Source organism: Colias philodice, chromosome 11, assembly GCF_061535455.1.
Source record: "Colias philodice isolate Cphi_HAF_F1 chromosome 11, ilColPhil1 Martin Lab GWU primary, whole genome shotgun sequence".
Taxonomy (NCBI): Eukaryota; Metazoa; Arthropoda; class Insecta; order Lepidoptera; family Pieridae; genus Colias; species Colias philodice.
The window spans coordinates 1,491,294-1,506,602 of NC_143096.1; the positions used below are offsets into that span (position 1 = coordinate 1,491,294).

The 15,309-nt window shown below is 32.0% G+C and overlaps 2 protein-coding genes across 2 annotated transcripts; one reads left to right on the forward strand and one right to left on the reverse strand.

The window, feature by feature from the left end:
- Positions 1-138: 138 nt before the first annotated feature.
- Nup35 (nucleoporin 35) lies at positions 139-3,188 on the forward strand. The gene is made up of 4 exons (XM_089700519.1): positions 139-422; positions 607-1,041; positions 1,449-1,626; positions 2,457-3,188. Exons 1-4 carry the CDS (start codon positions 269-271, stop codon positions 2,566-2,568), a joined length of 879 nt encoding a protein of 292 aa, XP_089556645.1. The 5' UTR covers positions 139-268; the 3' UTR covers positions 2,569-3,188.
- Positions 3,189-10,962: 7,774 nt separating this feature from the next.
- Positions 10,963-12,905, reverse strand: Hou (GID complex subunit 8 homolog protein Houki). The gene is made up of 4 exons (XM_089700476.1): positions 12,351-12,905; positions 12,032-12,228; positions 11,571-11,768; positions 10,963-11,263 (listed from the first exon to the last, which is right to left on the reverse strand). Exons 1-4 carry the CDS (start codon positions 12,670-12,672, stop codon positions 11,087-11,089), a joined length of 894 nt encoding a protein of 297 aa, XP_089556602.1. The 5' UTR covers positions 12,673-12,905; the 3' UTR covers positions 10,963-11,086.
- Positions 12,906-15,309: the final 2,404 nt, after the last annotated feature.

The following is a 15,309-nucleotide window of genomic DNA, read 5'->3' on the forward strand; positions in this document are numbered from 1 at the left end:
ATGACTATAGTTCCATGGAAAAAACTATTCGCATAAATTACTTGCTCTGTGCTACTCACATTTATCTTCTACAGGATTTGTTTATATCTGTATGCAAAAAAAATAAAAAAAAACTGTCAAATTAAAAATACAATGTCAGTTGTCAGAGTTGGCCGGTAATAGTTGTAGTTTTTAAAATTGTATCTATAAAAAACTGCAAAAACAGCTGAATAACCTATCCTAGGTACTTATTAAAATATAAAGAGGTGATATCATTGTTAAATATAAAATGGAGCCAATGGCATTAGGCAGTCCGACTCACTCTCCTTCAGGTAGTCCGAACGTGGGATATTTGCCACCTTTTCTGTTGGGTGAAATAAATCCACCTACAACTCCTAGAACAAATAGTCTTTCACCGACCAAAGCAAGAAATTTAGCATTTGGTAAGTCAATTTTAATATAGGTAAACTGTGTATAGCAAGTTTTCACATAAGTATTAATTTATTCAAATAAATTACAATACAGAAACAGAATATAAATATAAAAATTAATTGAACAGGGTAATAGGTGTTAAATAGAATATGTGTGTGTTTATTGTTTATTTTCATTTACTTTTGCATTTTCCAGGTTCCCCAACCAGTCCAACCCAAACTTCTACACCTGACCAAAAGCTGTATCGGCAGAGCATATCAATGCACCAACAAGCTATATACAATCACCAAAATGTGTTTGCAAACATGCCCACGTCACCCAATGTTTCATACTCATCGAAGCCCACTGGACCTCCTATTGAAGACTTATTTGACACAATAAAAAGTAATGAACCATCTGTGAACAAATCACTATTCCAAGATAACAGTTTTTTGGGTTACGGCAATAATAACTCATTCATGCAAAACTCGTATGTAAATAATAATGTATCTGTAAATAATCAATCGTTGACAAATCAGTGGCAAGATGGATGCCAGGATCATGATGAATATTGGGTGACCGTGTTTGGTTTTCCACCGAACGCAGCCAATACAGTTTTAGCAAGATTCAGTAATTGTGGAGCTATTTTAGGTAAGAATACAAAACGTTGTAGTTTAAATTACAACTTTTCTATAAAAATCATGAGATGTTAATACATAAGTAAATACACACAGTACAGTTTATTCGTAATATTCTATCTCTTTAAATAAACATATGACTTATGTTTTTCTCATGGAGTATGTATTTATTAGCTCTTTAAAATTCACATGAGTATGTTATATTTTTGAAGGAATATCCAATCCTATTTTATTTATTCAACGCAGATTGATTAATTTGATGATGAATTAAAGGCACTGTTAACAAAGAAAAGTATATTATACTGTAGTTAATTTTAATTTTTTAAAACAAACATAAGTTAGAGATATGTTCATAAAAGATGACCGTTATATAATTCCCCAAATATTTATAATATTAATTCCTAATATGTGATATTTTAGACAAACAATACCCCACACAAGGGAACTGGGCGCACATAAGATACGCGACTCGAGCCGAGAAGGAGCGAGCGTTGGCCCTCAACGGTAGACAAGTACTGCCTGGCACTATGGTAGGAGTGGTCCAATGTAGAGACCCGCCGAGGGGAAGTGCCGCAAGCCCGGGGGCTTATCCTGAGAGGTGAGTAAAGGATTCATTCTATTTTATAAACTGACTTCAGAAAGGAGGATTTTTTTGAAAGAAACTTGTTGAATGAAAACTTACTGAATATATCTTTACAATGTGACATTGGCTTCTCACAAAGATGCCAAAGTCACATTGTAAGGACAATAACAAAAGACGTGTGGCACGCCTTCAAGCCACACCTCCGAGCGCGTCGGAGTGGGGAGCGTGAGGTTTTTTCGTTACGGAATTTCTCGATTCGGTCCCCGTGCTCAAGGCCCGCGATAGAAGCTATGCAATAGCTTAAAAATATCAAAAATGATTATAAATATTTTTTGTTTCAAAAACTGATGATCTGTTTCTTGAAATTACCACAACTAGTTTATATTAACATTTCGTTTGACTAGTTATAAGCTAATAACAGTGACAATATAAACTTATAGGAGAGCCAATTTAATAGGCAAAATTGGACGTCTATCAATTTTATCTTCGTAGGGAGGTAACCTGCCTAAAAACATTGATTAAAGTGAATTAATTGATATGGACTTGAAAGTTGAAACATATATCAATCGGACTTGAAACATATGGCAATTTGTATAATATATTTTCTTTCGTAAATTCAAGGAGAAAAATAAAACAAGTAACTACATAAAAAAGCTAAACAAATGTGCAGTTCTAACAAAATGAAATAACATATTAATCTATGCCGTTGTTACTAGGTTGTTGAATTTTGTTGAACTATCAAATGTTGCCTATTAAAATGACTACTATAATTATAATTTTTTCAGTGTATAATCTGAAAACTCTACTATTTACTTCATAATATAACATTTTGATTATTTTCACAGACCAACATCACAAGCGCGGTCTCTCTGCCCGACTCCAGTCGCGCAGGCGCCGGTTCCTCAAAGATCTAGTGGACTTATATCCAAAGCATTAGATTATGTATTAAGTTGGTGACACATGCTTCATACTTAGTTCTAAAATAGGAAATATTAAAATCATTTTAAGGGAATAAAATTATGTGCCAATCCTTTTTTGACATTCATTTCATTTTGTATGGATTAATACTGTTGAATAGGTTCTGAATGAGGCAGGACTTCTTTATGGTGAAATATAAACGGATGTAAGACATAGATGCATGCATTTATTATGTTTTCTGTATACTATGAACTACTTTGAGACATTTAGTTTTTACTTTTCAATTATTAATAATTACTAGATAAACAATCAGTGACAAAAAACGTTGTAAATCTGACCTAATTCATCTGAATAAGGTTGAATTTATTTTGTGAATACAGTCCTTACCAGCTAACTTATTGTCGAAAAATTTATTGCTTTTGGTACGACGTGTGAATACACATAAGTAATTTTCATAAGCTTGTTTTTTTTTTGTTAGATTGTATATCTAGTGGTTTTTCATGATCGAAGTTTTTACGGTATGCTTGTTTTCTCATGAAGAAAATTTTAAATTACAAATTGTTGTAAATAGTTGTAATCCAGTGCATTTTTTCCAATACACAATAATTTTAAATAAAATAAAGAGCATTTTCATAAAAACAAAGTTTTTTATTTGGATAGCTCAGTGTATTCCTAATACATGTTATAATGTGTAAATCTTGAATATCGAAAAAAAACTTAAGGTGATTGCAACGATCTGTTCCCAGCCAATATCCCGCTAGATGGCGCTGAATTCTACATTTCTAGTTTATTTGAGTTTTTACGTAATTGGAATAGTCATCAAACCTAGGAATAGTCATGGCGGTTACTGAATATTATATTTTATTGAAATATGTTATATCATTGCCTTAAAATCCACCCAATTCGGTAAAATTATGCGTTTTAACATCTGTCATTGCATACAGGGTCGTTTACACACACAGACGTATACAAAAATGATAAAGATTTAACTCTAGATGGCGTGAATGTAAAGCGCGTCACACACGGTGAAGATACTACCTATAATATTTTATCTAATCTAGTAATATTTTATATTACAGTATCTTAAGGTATCCGGTATCAGCGTTCTGACCATCATTTTTCTTTTTTCGCTGTAGAACCGCCATCCTGTTACAAATGACCCACAAAGGAGAATGACCACGGGTGGTATCGGTAAAATTTTAGTTGTGCCACGTATTCGTTATATTGTTAATTCCTATTTGTATTTATAATGATCATATGTATCAATATTAAGTCTTAATTAAACCGGATAAATTGAAATAATAGTAAAAGTAAAAGTTTTTCTTTTGAAACATGTATGAACTTTCGCATTAGTAGGAAGTAGGATTGTTATAAAAATAAAAGTTATATTTGTTGGCGTAAACTATTTTATTGTAATTTTGGGAAATAAATAATGTCAAAATTGATTACCTACAATAAAACGCAGTTTTATTTTATTACCTACATTACACTATTGTTTTTTTTTTATCAAAACATGTATTTGAAGTAGCAAATATGATATTATGCTGATACAAGCATTTTCACTCAAAACTAATATCACTAATGATTTGTAAAAGTAAATTATTTCAAAATACATTTCATAACCAACAAGTAAGAATAATTATTCATACAACAACAAATCAAAAACACTATTTACTATGGAAAAAAAACCAGGAAGGTGAAAAACATATTTACGATTTCGATGCACTCGACTTTTAGTAAAATAATAGGTAAAAATATTATTATGGTTTTGATCACAGACATATCTGTGGTTTTGATTTTAGCTACTAGTATCAGAAAGCTGCGTGTTCAATGCACGTCGGGGTCCCACAACTGTGGAGGAAGGAAGGTAGAATACCTCCATCGAATAAGTGAAGTTTCTCGACATACTCGATTTGCCGGCCGGCCTCAATGAAGATTGTCCGAAAGTTGTATATGTGCTCTGTAACGAAAAAATTTCGCTAGCGCGATTCAGAGTGAGGTGTCGTACAATATACCTAATGAAGTTTTTCATCTTTTTATTTTACTGCAAATACAAAATAAAAATTAAACAATGGTAATGTAAATTCTAAACAAACTACTACCAAAATACAATTAGAACAAAAATCATTTGACTTGTTTATTTCACCCAGAGGCCAGAGGCGGCTCGTGACAAAATTGTATAGGTGTTCACTTGAAATAAAACAACGAAAATACAATAGCGTTCGGGATGATTTATTACAAAAAAATGAGCACCACATTTTATAAATGTCTATAACACTAAAAATTACAAAGTACAGGCTATTTCAAAACGAATTCAATGACTAGGTATCAATAATTAGTAAATCACCGAATTTGCATTCGCGAGCGTAGGTATCCATAGTGTTTGTCACTGACGGTCACTGACCTCTATAACTTATAGTTATAGAGGTCAGTGGTGTTTGTTGTGTAAACATGTATGTATTTGAGTAGTTAGTAGCATATTATATTCTGAATTTCTGATCCATGCCTATTCACTCAAAACTAATAACACTAATGATTTGTAACAGTAAATTATTTCAATAGGTAGGTATTTGAACATTTCCCAACAAGACGTAAGAATAATTATTCGTAGGTATACAAGATACAATAACAAATCTAATACACTATTTATTATTTTATTATTTACTAGCGGTCCGCCCCGGCTTCGCCCGTGGTACATGTTTACGTTTTCTCTCCATAAGAAGTAATAGCTAGAGAGCTAGCGCAAAGCTACCTGTATGTATTTGACCAGACCTGGATTTTTGTGTGTTGATTCCCCTATACCTACTATACATGAGATGAGGAGTCACTAAGCCCAGAGTGGTGGACGGGGCGCGCGCTTAGGTAAGACAGGTGGAAATTTTTGGCGAACTTTGAAACCATTTGACCACGTCTGCCATTTTGATATTTGAAAATAGATTATTATTACTATCGGAAAATAACAATGGCAGACCATTATCACGCGGATAACATTCTGGCAGACACTTATGAAAGTGCTGAAAAAAATACAATTTTGAAAGTATTTGACCAGATCTGCCATTCATATATTTTATTTATTAGGGTCTTAAAAACTTATTTTCGAAACGGCAGACATTTTCATTGCGTACAGACTTCAGCAGACAACAAAACTTTACAGACTTCAGCAGTCAACAAGACTTAGCTTCTACATGGTCAGATGTATATATGTATTACGTTCCTTACATCAATGATTTACTTTATTAATGTTTTTATGGTCATTTACATTTAATTTTGAAAACTATGGAATAAAATTTATAAATTTGATGATACAAAACTAAATATACATTTGTAAAGAATCTCAAATATAAAGTTGTGTTGCAAATAACAAATCATCATTTAAATATTTAGTTTATTTCTTTATTTAAGAAACAATTAACAATTACAAAACAACATAAAAAAACACGCATGCATTTATTGAAATGTTCATTCATCATCACTATCGTATGGCGTTGTGTGACTCGTCTTCATAATCCATTGAATCGGATTCTGTAAAAGTAAAACGTAAATTATATAATAAAAGAAATGAGTCATTATAAACTTACCTAGTAAGGCAATGCCTTTGATGTCGCACGATGCCGCCGCGCCGCCAGTGTAGGTACTTCTGCTGCTACATGAAAATATGCTAGGGTTGCAACAAATGGGAAATAAAACAATTGTGATTATTACTATTATGATGTAATCATTTATTCATATTATGTACATTCAAAACAATTGCTATTATTAAATCTGATGTAATTATTTTTTCATAAATATATAATTATTATTAATTACATAATATATTGCACTGTGAAATATTTACGTATCACTTTATTTTTGATGTTCTTAATTGTCTTTTATAAAATTTAAGTGACGCATTCGCATTGGGATCAACAATCCGATAAGAAAAGAATGGAGACAATATATACATAGCTTTGATTTCAATTCTACAGATACAAAATATACAATCTATCTAAAATGATACAACGGATGTTTCCTGCGTTTTCTCGTCAAAATACCGAAACAACGTAATTATTGTATAGTAGTTGGGCGTGAAAGTAAAAAAACAAATGAAAAGTGTTTTCCATATGATTATTTATTAAATTTACGCGATTAAGAATAATTTCAACGATACAATTTAGTAACCGAGAATTCAGAGGATTAAAGAAAATACCTGCCTGATCATTTTATCAAACTCTAAAAGAATTATGGTTATTTCGCATCACTCGGTTTATTAGTTTGGTAATAATTATTAAAGGTAGTTACAACCCTAGCCATTGAGTCGAACGGTAGGCAACACAATATCGACTTTGTGCGGGTACATATGGTACATTTCTTCTTGCTGTGAAGCGTAATTATTATTATTAAGATTTTTTAGGCTCTTTTGAATCAGCTGTTCTAATTTAATTCTAGAAATTTATTAAAACGTGATTTTTTTAAAAGTATATTATGAGTTTATAAATACCTCAACCAATAGTTATTGTGTCCTATCCTCATTTCTTTATATCTTGGTAGTTAACTAAAGTGTTAAATTTACATAACCTCAACAACAACATTTACACTGCCACTGCACTAAAACTAAACTAACTAGCTCTCTAGCTATAAGAACCATCCTCGTACTTCAAGGGATATAATAAAAAAAGAATTATCGAAATCGGTTCAGCCGTTCTCGAGTTATGCGCTTACCAACACATTTTGCGATTCATTTTTATATATAAGACTAGCGGTCCGCCCCGGCTTCGCCCGTGGTACATGTTTACGTTTTCCTTACATAAGAACCATCCTCGTACTTCAAGGAATATAATAAAATAAAAAAGAATTATCGAAATCGGTTCAGCCGTTCTCGAGTTATGCGCTTACCAACACATTTTGCGATTCATTTATATATATATATACTAGCGGTCCGCCCCGGCTTCGCCCGTGGTACATAATATTTACGTTTTCTCTACATAAAAACCATCCTCGTACTTCAAGGAATATAATAAAAAAAGAATGATCGAAATCGGTTCAGCCGTTCTCGAGTTATGCGCTTACCAACACATTTTGCGATTCATTTTTATATATAAGATAAGATTATGTGAAAATAACCAGGAAGGTGAAAAACATATTTACGAAAACATAGTAACATAATATGGCTGTCGCTACAATAATTATATTTCAATTTTATCTTTTTATACCTAGTAGAACTGGCCGACGAATAAAAAAAATCGTATTAGAATAAATACAATAAATTACGGAACAAAAAAAGGATTGTAACTGAATTAGGTATGTTTGTTTCTGGGCGCACCGTTTTCGACGACGCGACGCGCGACGTAAGCGTATAGGTATAGGTACCTACTTTGCTAAAACAAACTAATAAAATTGTGTGTCTGTCTGAAAATTCGGAAAAGCATATTTTGCAAGTTTGTAATTACTTTGATAGTTTACCGATTTATAATAATTGTAATTGTAATTGTATAATATATAATTTGCAATGTGGTGAAATTTCATAAAAATCACGGGCCAATTTTTTGTTTTGAATCCCACCGAAAATATAATTGCGTTATTAGAATAATTAATTACTATACCTACCCACGATCAATTATTACAATATAGTCTCAAATGCATTTTGATTCATGCAATTTGATTCAATTAAAATGCATAGCATACAAAAATAAATTCACAACACAAGAAATTCCGCGCGCAAATCATAGCGCGTGTCAATGAAATCAAGAATGTTTTATATCAAGCCGACGCGGACGACGACGCGACGCCGAACAAAAGTACCTACCACGGACGACCACGCTTCGAGTTGCCAAACAACATGAGTAATAAATTGTTTACAAAAAAAACAAGTTTTCCATTTTTCTGTATGAGTAGACAGAACTTCAAAACGCCACCTGCTACGGTTTATATTATGAACGATTGTTATAAAAATAAAAGTTATATTTGTTGGTGTAAACTATTTTATTGATCAATAATTTTGGAATTTAAAATTGTCAACATTGATTACAATAAAACGCAGTTTTATTTTATTACACTATTGTTTTTTTTATCAAAACATGTATTTGAAGTACCATATAATATTATGCTGATCCAAGCATTTTCACTCAAAACTTATATCACTAATGATTTGTAAAAGTAAATTATTTCAATATACATTTCATAACCAACATGTAAGAATAATTATTATTATTCCTACCTACAACAACAAACCTAAAACACTATTTACTATGGGAAAATAACCAGGAAGGTGAAAAACATATTATTATTTACGATTTCGACGCACTCGACTTTTAGTAAAATATAGTAGGGAAACATAATATTATGGTTTTGATTTTTGCTACTAGTATAAGAAAACTGCGTGTTCAAACTACTTGTTTGTCTGTCTGAAAATTCGGAAGTACTTTGGTAGTTTACCGATTTATAATAATATTGTATATATATCGTTGTTTAAAAAATATTCAAACACAATAAAATATGATATATGTACTGATTTATCACTGGTTTCAGTGATGAACTGATGAGTCAATTATAGCCACTATACTTTCGTCATACGTGTGTATGATTGATGTGATTTGCAACGTGGTGATATTTCAGAAAAATCACGGGTCAAATTGTCCCACCGAAAATATAACTGCGTTATAAGAATAACTATACCTACGATAAATTATACATAATACAATATAGTCTCAAATGCATACTAGTGAAATATTTTATTTGAATCAATAAAATAAAAAAATAAATAAAAAATAATAATAATACAAAAATAAATTCACAACACAAGAAAATCCGCGCGCAAATCATAGCGCGTGACAATGAAATCAAGAACTTTCGAGCCGACGCGGACGACGAAGGAGCCTAACAAAAGTACCTACAATCATAGGCGGCTCGTGACAAAATTGTATGGCCGTGTTCACTTGAAATAAAACAACGAAAATAGGTACCTACAATAGCGTTAGCAGTACAAAAAAAATGAGCACCACATTATAAATGTCTATTTATACACTAAAAATTATAGAGTATTTCAAAACGAATTCAATTATTATTTAGCAATAATTAGAAAATCCCCGAATTTGCATTCGTGATCGTATTCATAGTGTTTGTCTACACTAATATTATAAAGAGGAAAACTTTGTTTGTTTGTTTGATTGTAATGAATAGGCTCATAAACTACTGGACATTTTACCAATGTTTGCAAGTTTGTGATTACTTTGATAGTTTACCGATTTATAATAATTGTATACTTATATCATTGTTTAAAAATATTCAAACACAATATGATATAGGTACTGATTTATCACTGGTTTCAGTGATGAACTGATGAGTCAATGTTAGCCACAATACTAATCACTTTCGTCATACATGTGTATGAACTATGATTGATGTGATTTGCAATGTGGTGAAATTTCATAAAAATCACGGGCCAATTTTTTGTTTTGAATCCCACCGAAAATACATATATTACTAATTGCGTTATTAGAATAATTAATTACTATACCCACGATCAATTATTACAATTTACAATATAGTCTCAAATGCATACTAGAGAAACATTGCAATTTGAATCAATTAAAATGCATAGCATACAAAAATAAATTCACAACACAAGAAATTCCGCGCGCAAATCATAGCGCGTGTCAATGAAATCAAGAATGTAATTTTATATCAAGCCGACGAGCGACGACGCCGAACTAAAGTACCTACAGTACCATTTACCTTCAGTGTACAATACAGTTTACAGACCTACGACGGACGAACAATAATGAGTACTTAATAAATAAAAAAAAACATAGTTTCTAAGGTCATTAGTTTTATTTTATTTTATTGTTATTTTCTTTGAACGATTGGAAATGAAATTACTCAATTTTTACACAGAACTTTGATTTATTAGAATTATGCTCATTATGCATAAGATAACGAACGCGAATGCACGACATCTAGCGCGTCAATGTCTAAACATCGCCTTTCGTTTAGACATTGACGCGCTAGATCTGTAATAAGTATATAGTCTATGCGCTAGATGTCGTGCTTTATGTCGTGTTTCGCTTGGCAAAAGTCACGCACACTACTGTAGAAGTGTCAAATTTTTCCGGTATTTTACTGTTGTTTTTCTAAGTAAATATTGTAAATTATTGATTAAAAAGGTCGAACGCGCACACATTTCATTATAGAGAAGTGATAAAATGATTAGTTTTAAAGAAATAGTGTCTGTGTTAAGTGTTTAGAGGTAATCAAAAATGTATGGAGGGACGGTCGGAACATCAACCTTAATAGTTAGTTTGTGAGGATTAATGGATACTCTTTCATGTGAAAACCACTCAACAGTTTTGAAAATACTTCATCATACATAAGCTATAGAAATAATAATTAGTATCATGAATTCCATTAATATTTTTAACTCAAAAAGGAAAAAAAATGTGGGCACAAATAAAAAATTCATTCATAATTATTGTGATCTCTTTATTACATTAAATGTTTTGACATACAACTTGTATAAGTTTATTCTCGGTGATCTTATTATTAAAATCTTATTAGCTATACCCCAAACTTATTCTTTAGTGTCTCATTTTGGCTGCTCTATAGTTGCATTAGCCAGATCTGTCATTTTTGGGTATTTAACATTGTGTTTGTCAAGTTCGCTTTGAGACCAAAGAATCATTCTTAAGAGACTGCACAGTTTGGGGTTTGTGTACTCTTGATTTTCCATTTTTAGTATTGCTGCATTTAGTTCACTGGCAATCTGTGGAAGTATTTAAAAAACATAAGTAAATATGATGTTTTAATTAAGTTTCAGTGTGTAAAATATAGCAAAACCTTAATAATTGCAATTTCAGCACTTTAATTTCAAATTACGTAATTTTGTATCACAATATTTGTTCCAACACAAATGATTAACATGCAGAAAATACACCTTATCAACTTTTAATGATTAAACATTTTGGGTGATGTAAGGTGTGACCTTGTTACATTATATCATTATTTAGTAGCCTTAAAGCTTTTACTTTTAAAAATAAGCATTTTCATAAACATGAAGAAAAACATCTTACTTTTTGACTATGAGAAGGAAGCAGAAGGTCAGCAAAGGGAGATGCATGTGGATCAGGGAAGGCCAATAGAGCCAGTGACCTCTCTAACTCAGTGAGGGCATTGCGGTCATTGGCTCCGGCCTCCGCAAGTGTTGCGCTAGCAAAGGCTAATGCTTCTTCAGCACGACCAGCTCTTATTAGTTCTAATAATTGCAGTTGCTGAAAAGATGTTAACATGAAATTAGACAGTTATGAAATACAATTTTGACCTTGGTAATTGTGTACTTATATAATTGAAAAAAGCTATTACTAGCAATAAACTTAACACTACAACTTTATCAGTTATTCGATACGATAAAAGAAAGTTAATAAGTACATTCAACGAATTCATGTTATTGAATTTTTCTTTGTTATCACACATTTTCATGGATTCCTTTTAAATATAATATTATATAAATAAAGCTGTGGATTCTAACACAAACCTGTAGGTGGAAATAAAGATATCGATCGTTATCGAGTAGCTCTGGATGTAAAGCATTGACCATGGCGATAGCTTCAGAAATACGCCCACCTTGTACTGCTTCCCTTATCATTATTCTTTCATCTAGAGAGCTGCATAGTGCAGGCTCCTGTAAACCTGCCTCTTGTTGAAATTTTAGTGCAGCTTCTTTGAAACCCTCTGAACAATAGAATGAAAACGTATTAAAATTATAGCATAACAAAGGTGTGTTACTTAATCCGATTATATTCAGGATGTTCTTGATAAAAATTACAGTCGAATATACATTAAGTGGATGTTACCTGTAACTAAATAATTCATAATCAACATATTCATATCCGTTCTCGATATTTGCAAGTCGTCGGATTTTGTACGATCGTAGTATTTGCGTTCAGGTTTATCGTTCCCATTGGTTGCAGCAGTTTCAAAACTCATAATGTAATTTATAGAGACAAGGTTGAAATAGCCCGAATAAAACCAAATCGAAATTAAGTGATCAATGAATAACAATAAAGAATTGAGTAAAATATTGACGTATTTCGAAAGAAAACTAGACATGGGTAGGTAATGCGTGTAATAGTACAAAAGTAATATCACTTTGACACGTAATGCAACATCACGCATTACGCATCAGTTACAAACATCACTCGCATCACTCATCACTTCGGCAATTATTAACAAACAACATAAAGTACGTGGCCAAGTATGAGGGAAAATCAACTACATTTTTTAAATATTTACTTAAATTGTAATTTTACGATATGTAATAAGTATTGCAGTTATTATTGCTATTTTTCAATATGATCTGTAATACTTCACATATCACCTTAAACATTACTCGGTCATCATTTCAGTAAAAAAATAAAAATCGATCGGGTAATGTGTGATGTTACGGAGTAATATCACTTCCGTGGAAGTGATGCGTGATGTTGCATTACTATTTGACGTACTGTTTTGCGCATGTCTAAAGAAAACACAACAATGACATTAGTATTCAAAATGTCGCTGTCATTTTGTTAATGTCAGATCATTTTAAGCTACGTTCCATCACACGTTACAAATGTTGATAAGTAGGTACTAAATTATTACCACACTAGAGGTCCACCCCGGCTTCGCCCGTGGTTTACGTTTTTTTTTCATAAGAACCATCCTCGTACTTCAAGGAATAGATTCCGCAGCGCACGCGATTACAGAATTTTTTTCACCTTGGGTTATTGGGTTACTTTATTGCATTTTTGGTAAGGATCTCTAATTTCTTTGAAAATGCAATATAGCCTATGTTGCTCAGTAATGATGCAGCTTTCTAATGGTGAAAGAATTTTTGAAATCGGTATCTCCAAAACGGTAGCTCCCGTGGTATCAATACTTTTTTTTCTAAGAGCTACCCACTGATACCTTTTTTATAGAGAATTTTGAGATCTAAGTATAATAATAAAAATAATTATTAAAATAAAACTTCACTCTTCTTGTTTGGCTTAATTTGACCGGGGTAATACTAGGCATAGCAAACGATTCGTTTCAAAAGGTTTCAAAATAAAAATCTTGATCCTGACTGATTTTGAATCTATTTGTTCTAAACCAACTAACTACAACGCTGACATCATATTTAAATCAAATAAGTAAGCATTGAGATAATATTAATATGGAGTCGATACCGCCTACACCACTTATGTTCCACTCAACATACGTCATGTGGCGTAACTGCACTCAGTCGCTTGCTCGCTCATTGGCGCGAACGTCACGCTCATTTTTTATTTGTTTTAAAGTGAAACGCATCAAATATGCCTACGTGTGTGTTACGATATTGCACAAATAATACAAATAATACGGAAAAGTGCAAAGGAATAACTTTTCAATCAGTAAGTAATTAGATAATAATTTTTAAAACTTAGTTAGAACAAAATTTTTGGCGGGCGACATTTTGCGTCATTTGTCATAGATTAAAAATTTAAGATATGACATTGGGCATGAAATAAGTGTTGTTAGTAATATTTGCTGGCGTATATTTTTATAGTATAAAATAATAATTTTACATATTTAGAAAAGCATAGACTGGTTGTTAATTGAAAAAAGGTGAAATCATGAAATATGAAAATCAATTACTTAATCACCAATTTTTTTTTTGTTAATTGATTTTAATCAATTTTAATTTATATTGTATATAAGCTACTGACTTGAACGTATAATTGAATTATTATTTATTTATCTGCACTAATATTATAAAGAGGAAAAATTTTGTTTGTTTGATTGTAATAAATAGGCTCATAAACTATTGGACCGATTTTGATGAAATTTGGCACAGACAATCTTTAGACCCTGAGAAAAAACATAGGCTACTTTTTATTGCGAAATATGTACCACGGGCGAAGCCGGGGCGGACCGCTAGTTCAGAGATTAATATTTTTTCTATTCAAGGTTTCCATGTCTGGGTCGTGAAGAAAGAGAAAAATGGGTAAAATTTGTCCAAAACAACCGCAGTGAAGAAACCTGGTTACCATCCGATAGAACTAGCATCTGTTCATTGCATTTTCGCGATGAGGATAAATATACCACAAAAGCGGGAAGGCGTATTCTAAAGAAGTCTGCTGTTCCTTGTATTGATGTTAGTAATAATAATAAAATTTTACGGATTTGTATAACAAATAAAATATTATTTTAGCCATCACTAACATTATTATTATTATATTTATTTTAGCCGAAGGTGTGCTACAATAGTACTGGAACAATACAAGCAATTTCTGAGCCGGGAACATGTTCTGAGGATGATGAACTAAATACATATAAATAAACACAATTTTTACACGGCTTTTATTTTGTTTCTAAAAAAGGCTCAATTTGTAAGGAATGAAACTTCCCATAGCCCATATTGAACCTCCTCATCCTATATTATATGCCAGATATTGTTAGCCCCGCGTAGTAAAGTCAGTTTATATCTAAAATAAATATTAAGTAAGTACAAAGAAAATTTCAAGTCAACGTGCATGTAAGGAGTGGCACCCAATAAAATAGACAGAAAGAAACAAAGTGTCGCCTCTATAGCGGTGAGTCAGTGACATCGCATAATCTATGACTGTCTAGCCGTCATTCGCGCGCCCCGCGCCGCCATCTTGGCGCACAGATTTTGTTCGTGGTGTCTGCTCCATTATTAATATTATCTCAATGTAAGTAAGGTTTATTTTAGGGTTCCGTACCCAAACTCTAAAGGGTACAAAATAGAACCCTATTACTGCAATATCTATTGCTGATTCTGCTAACTGCCAC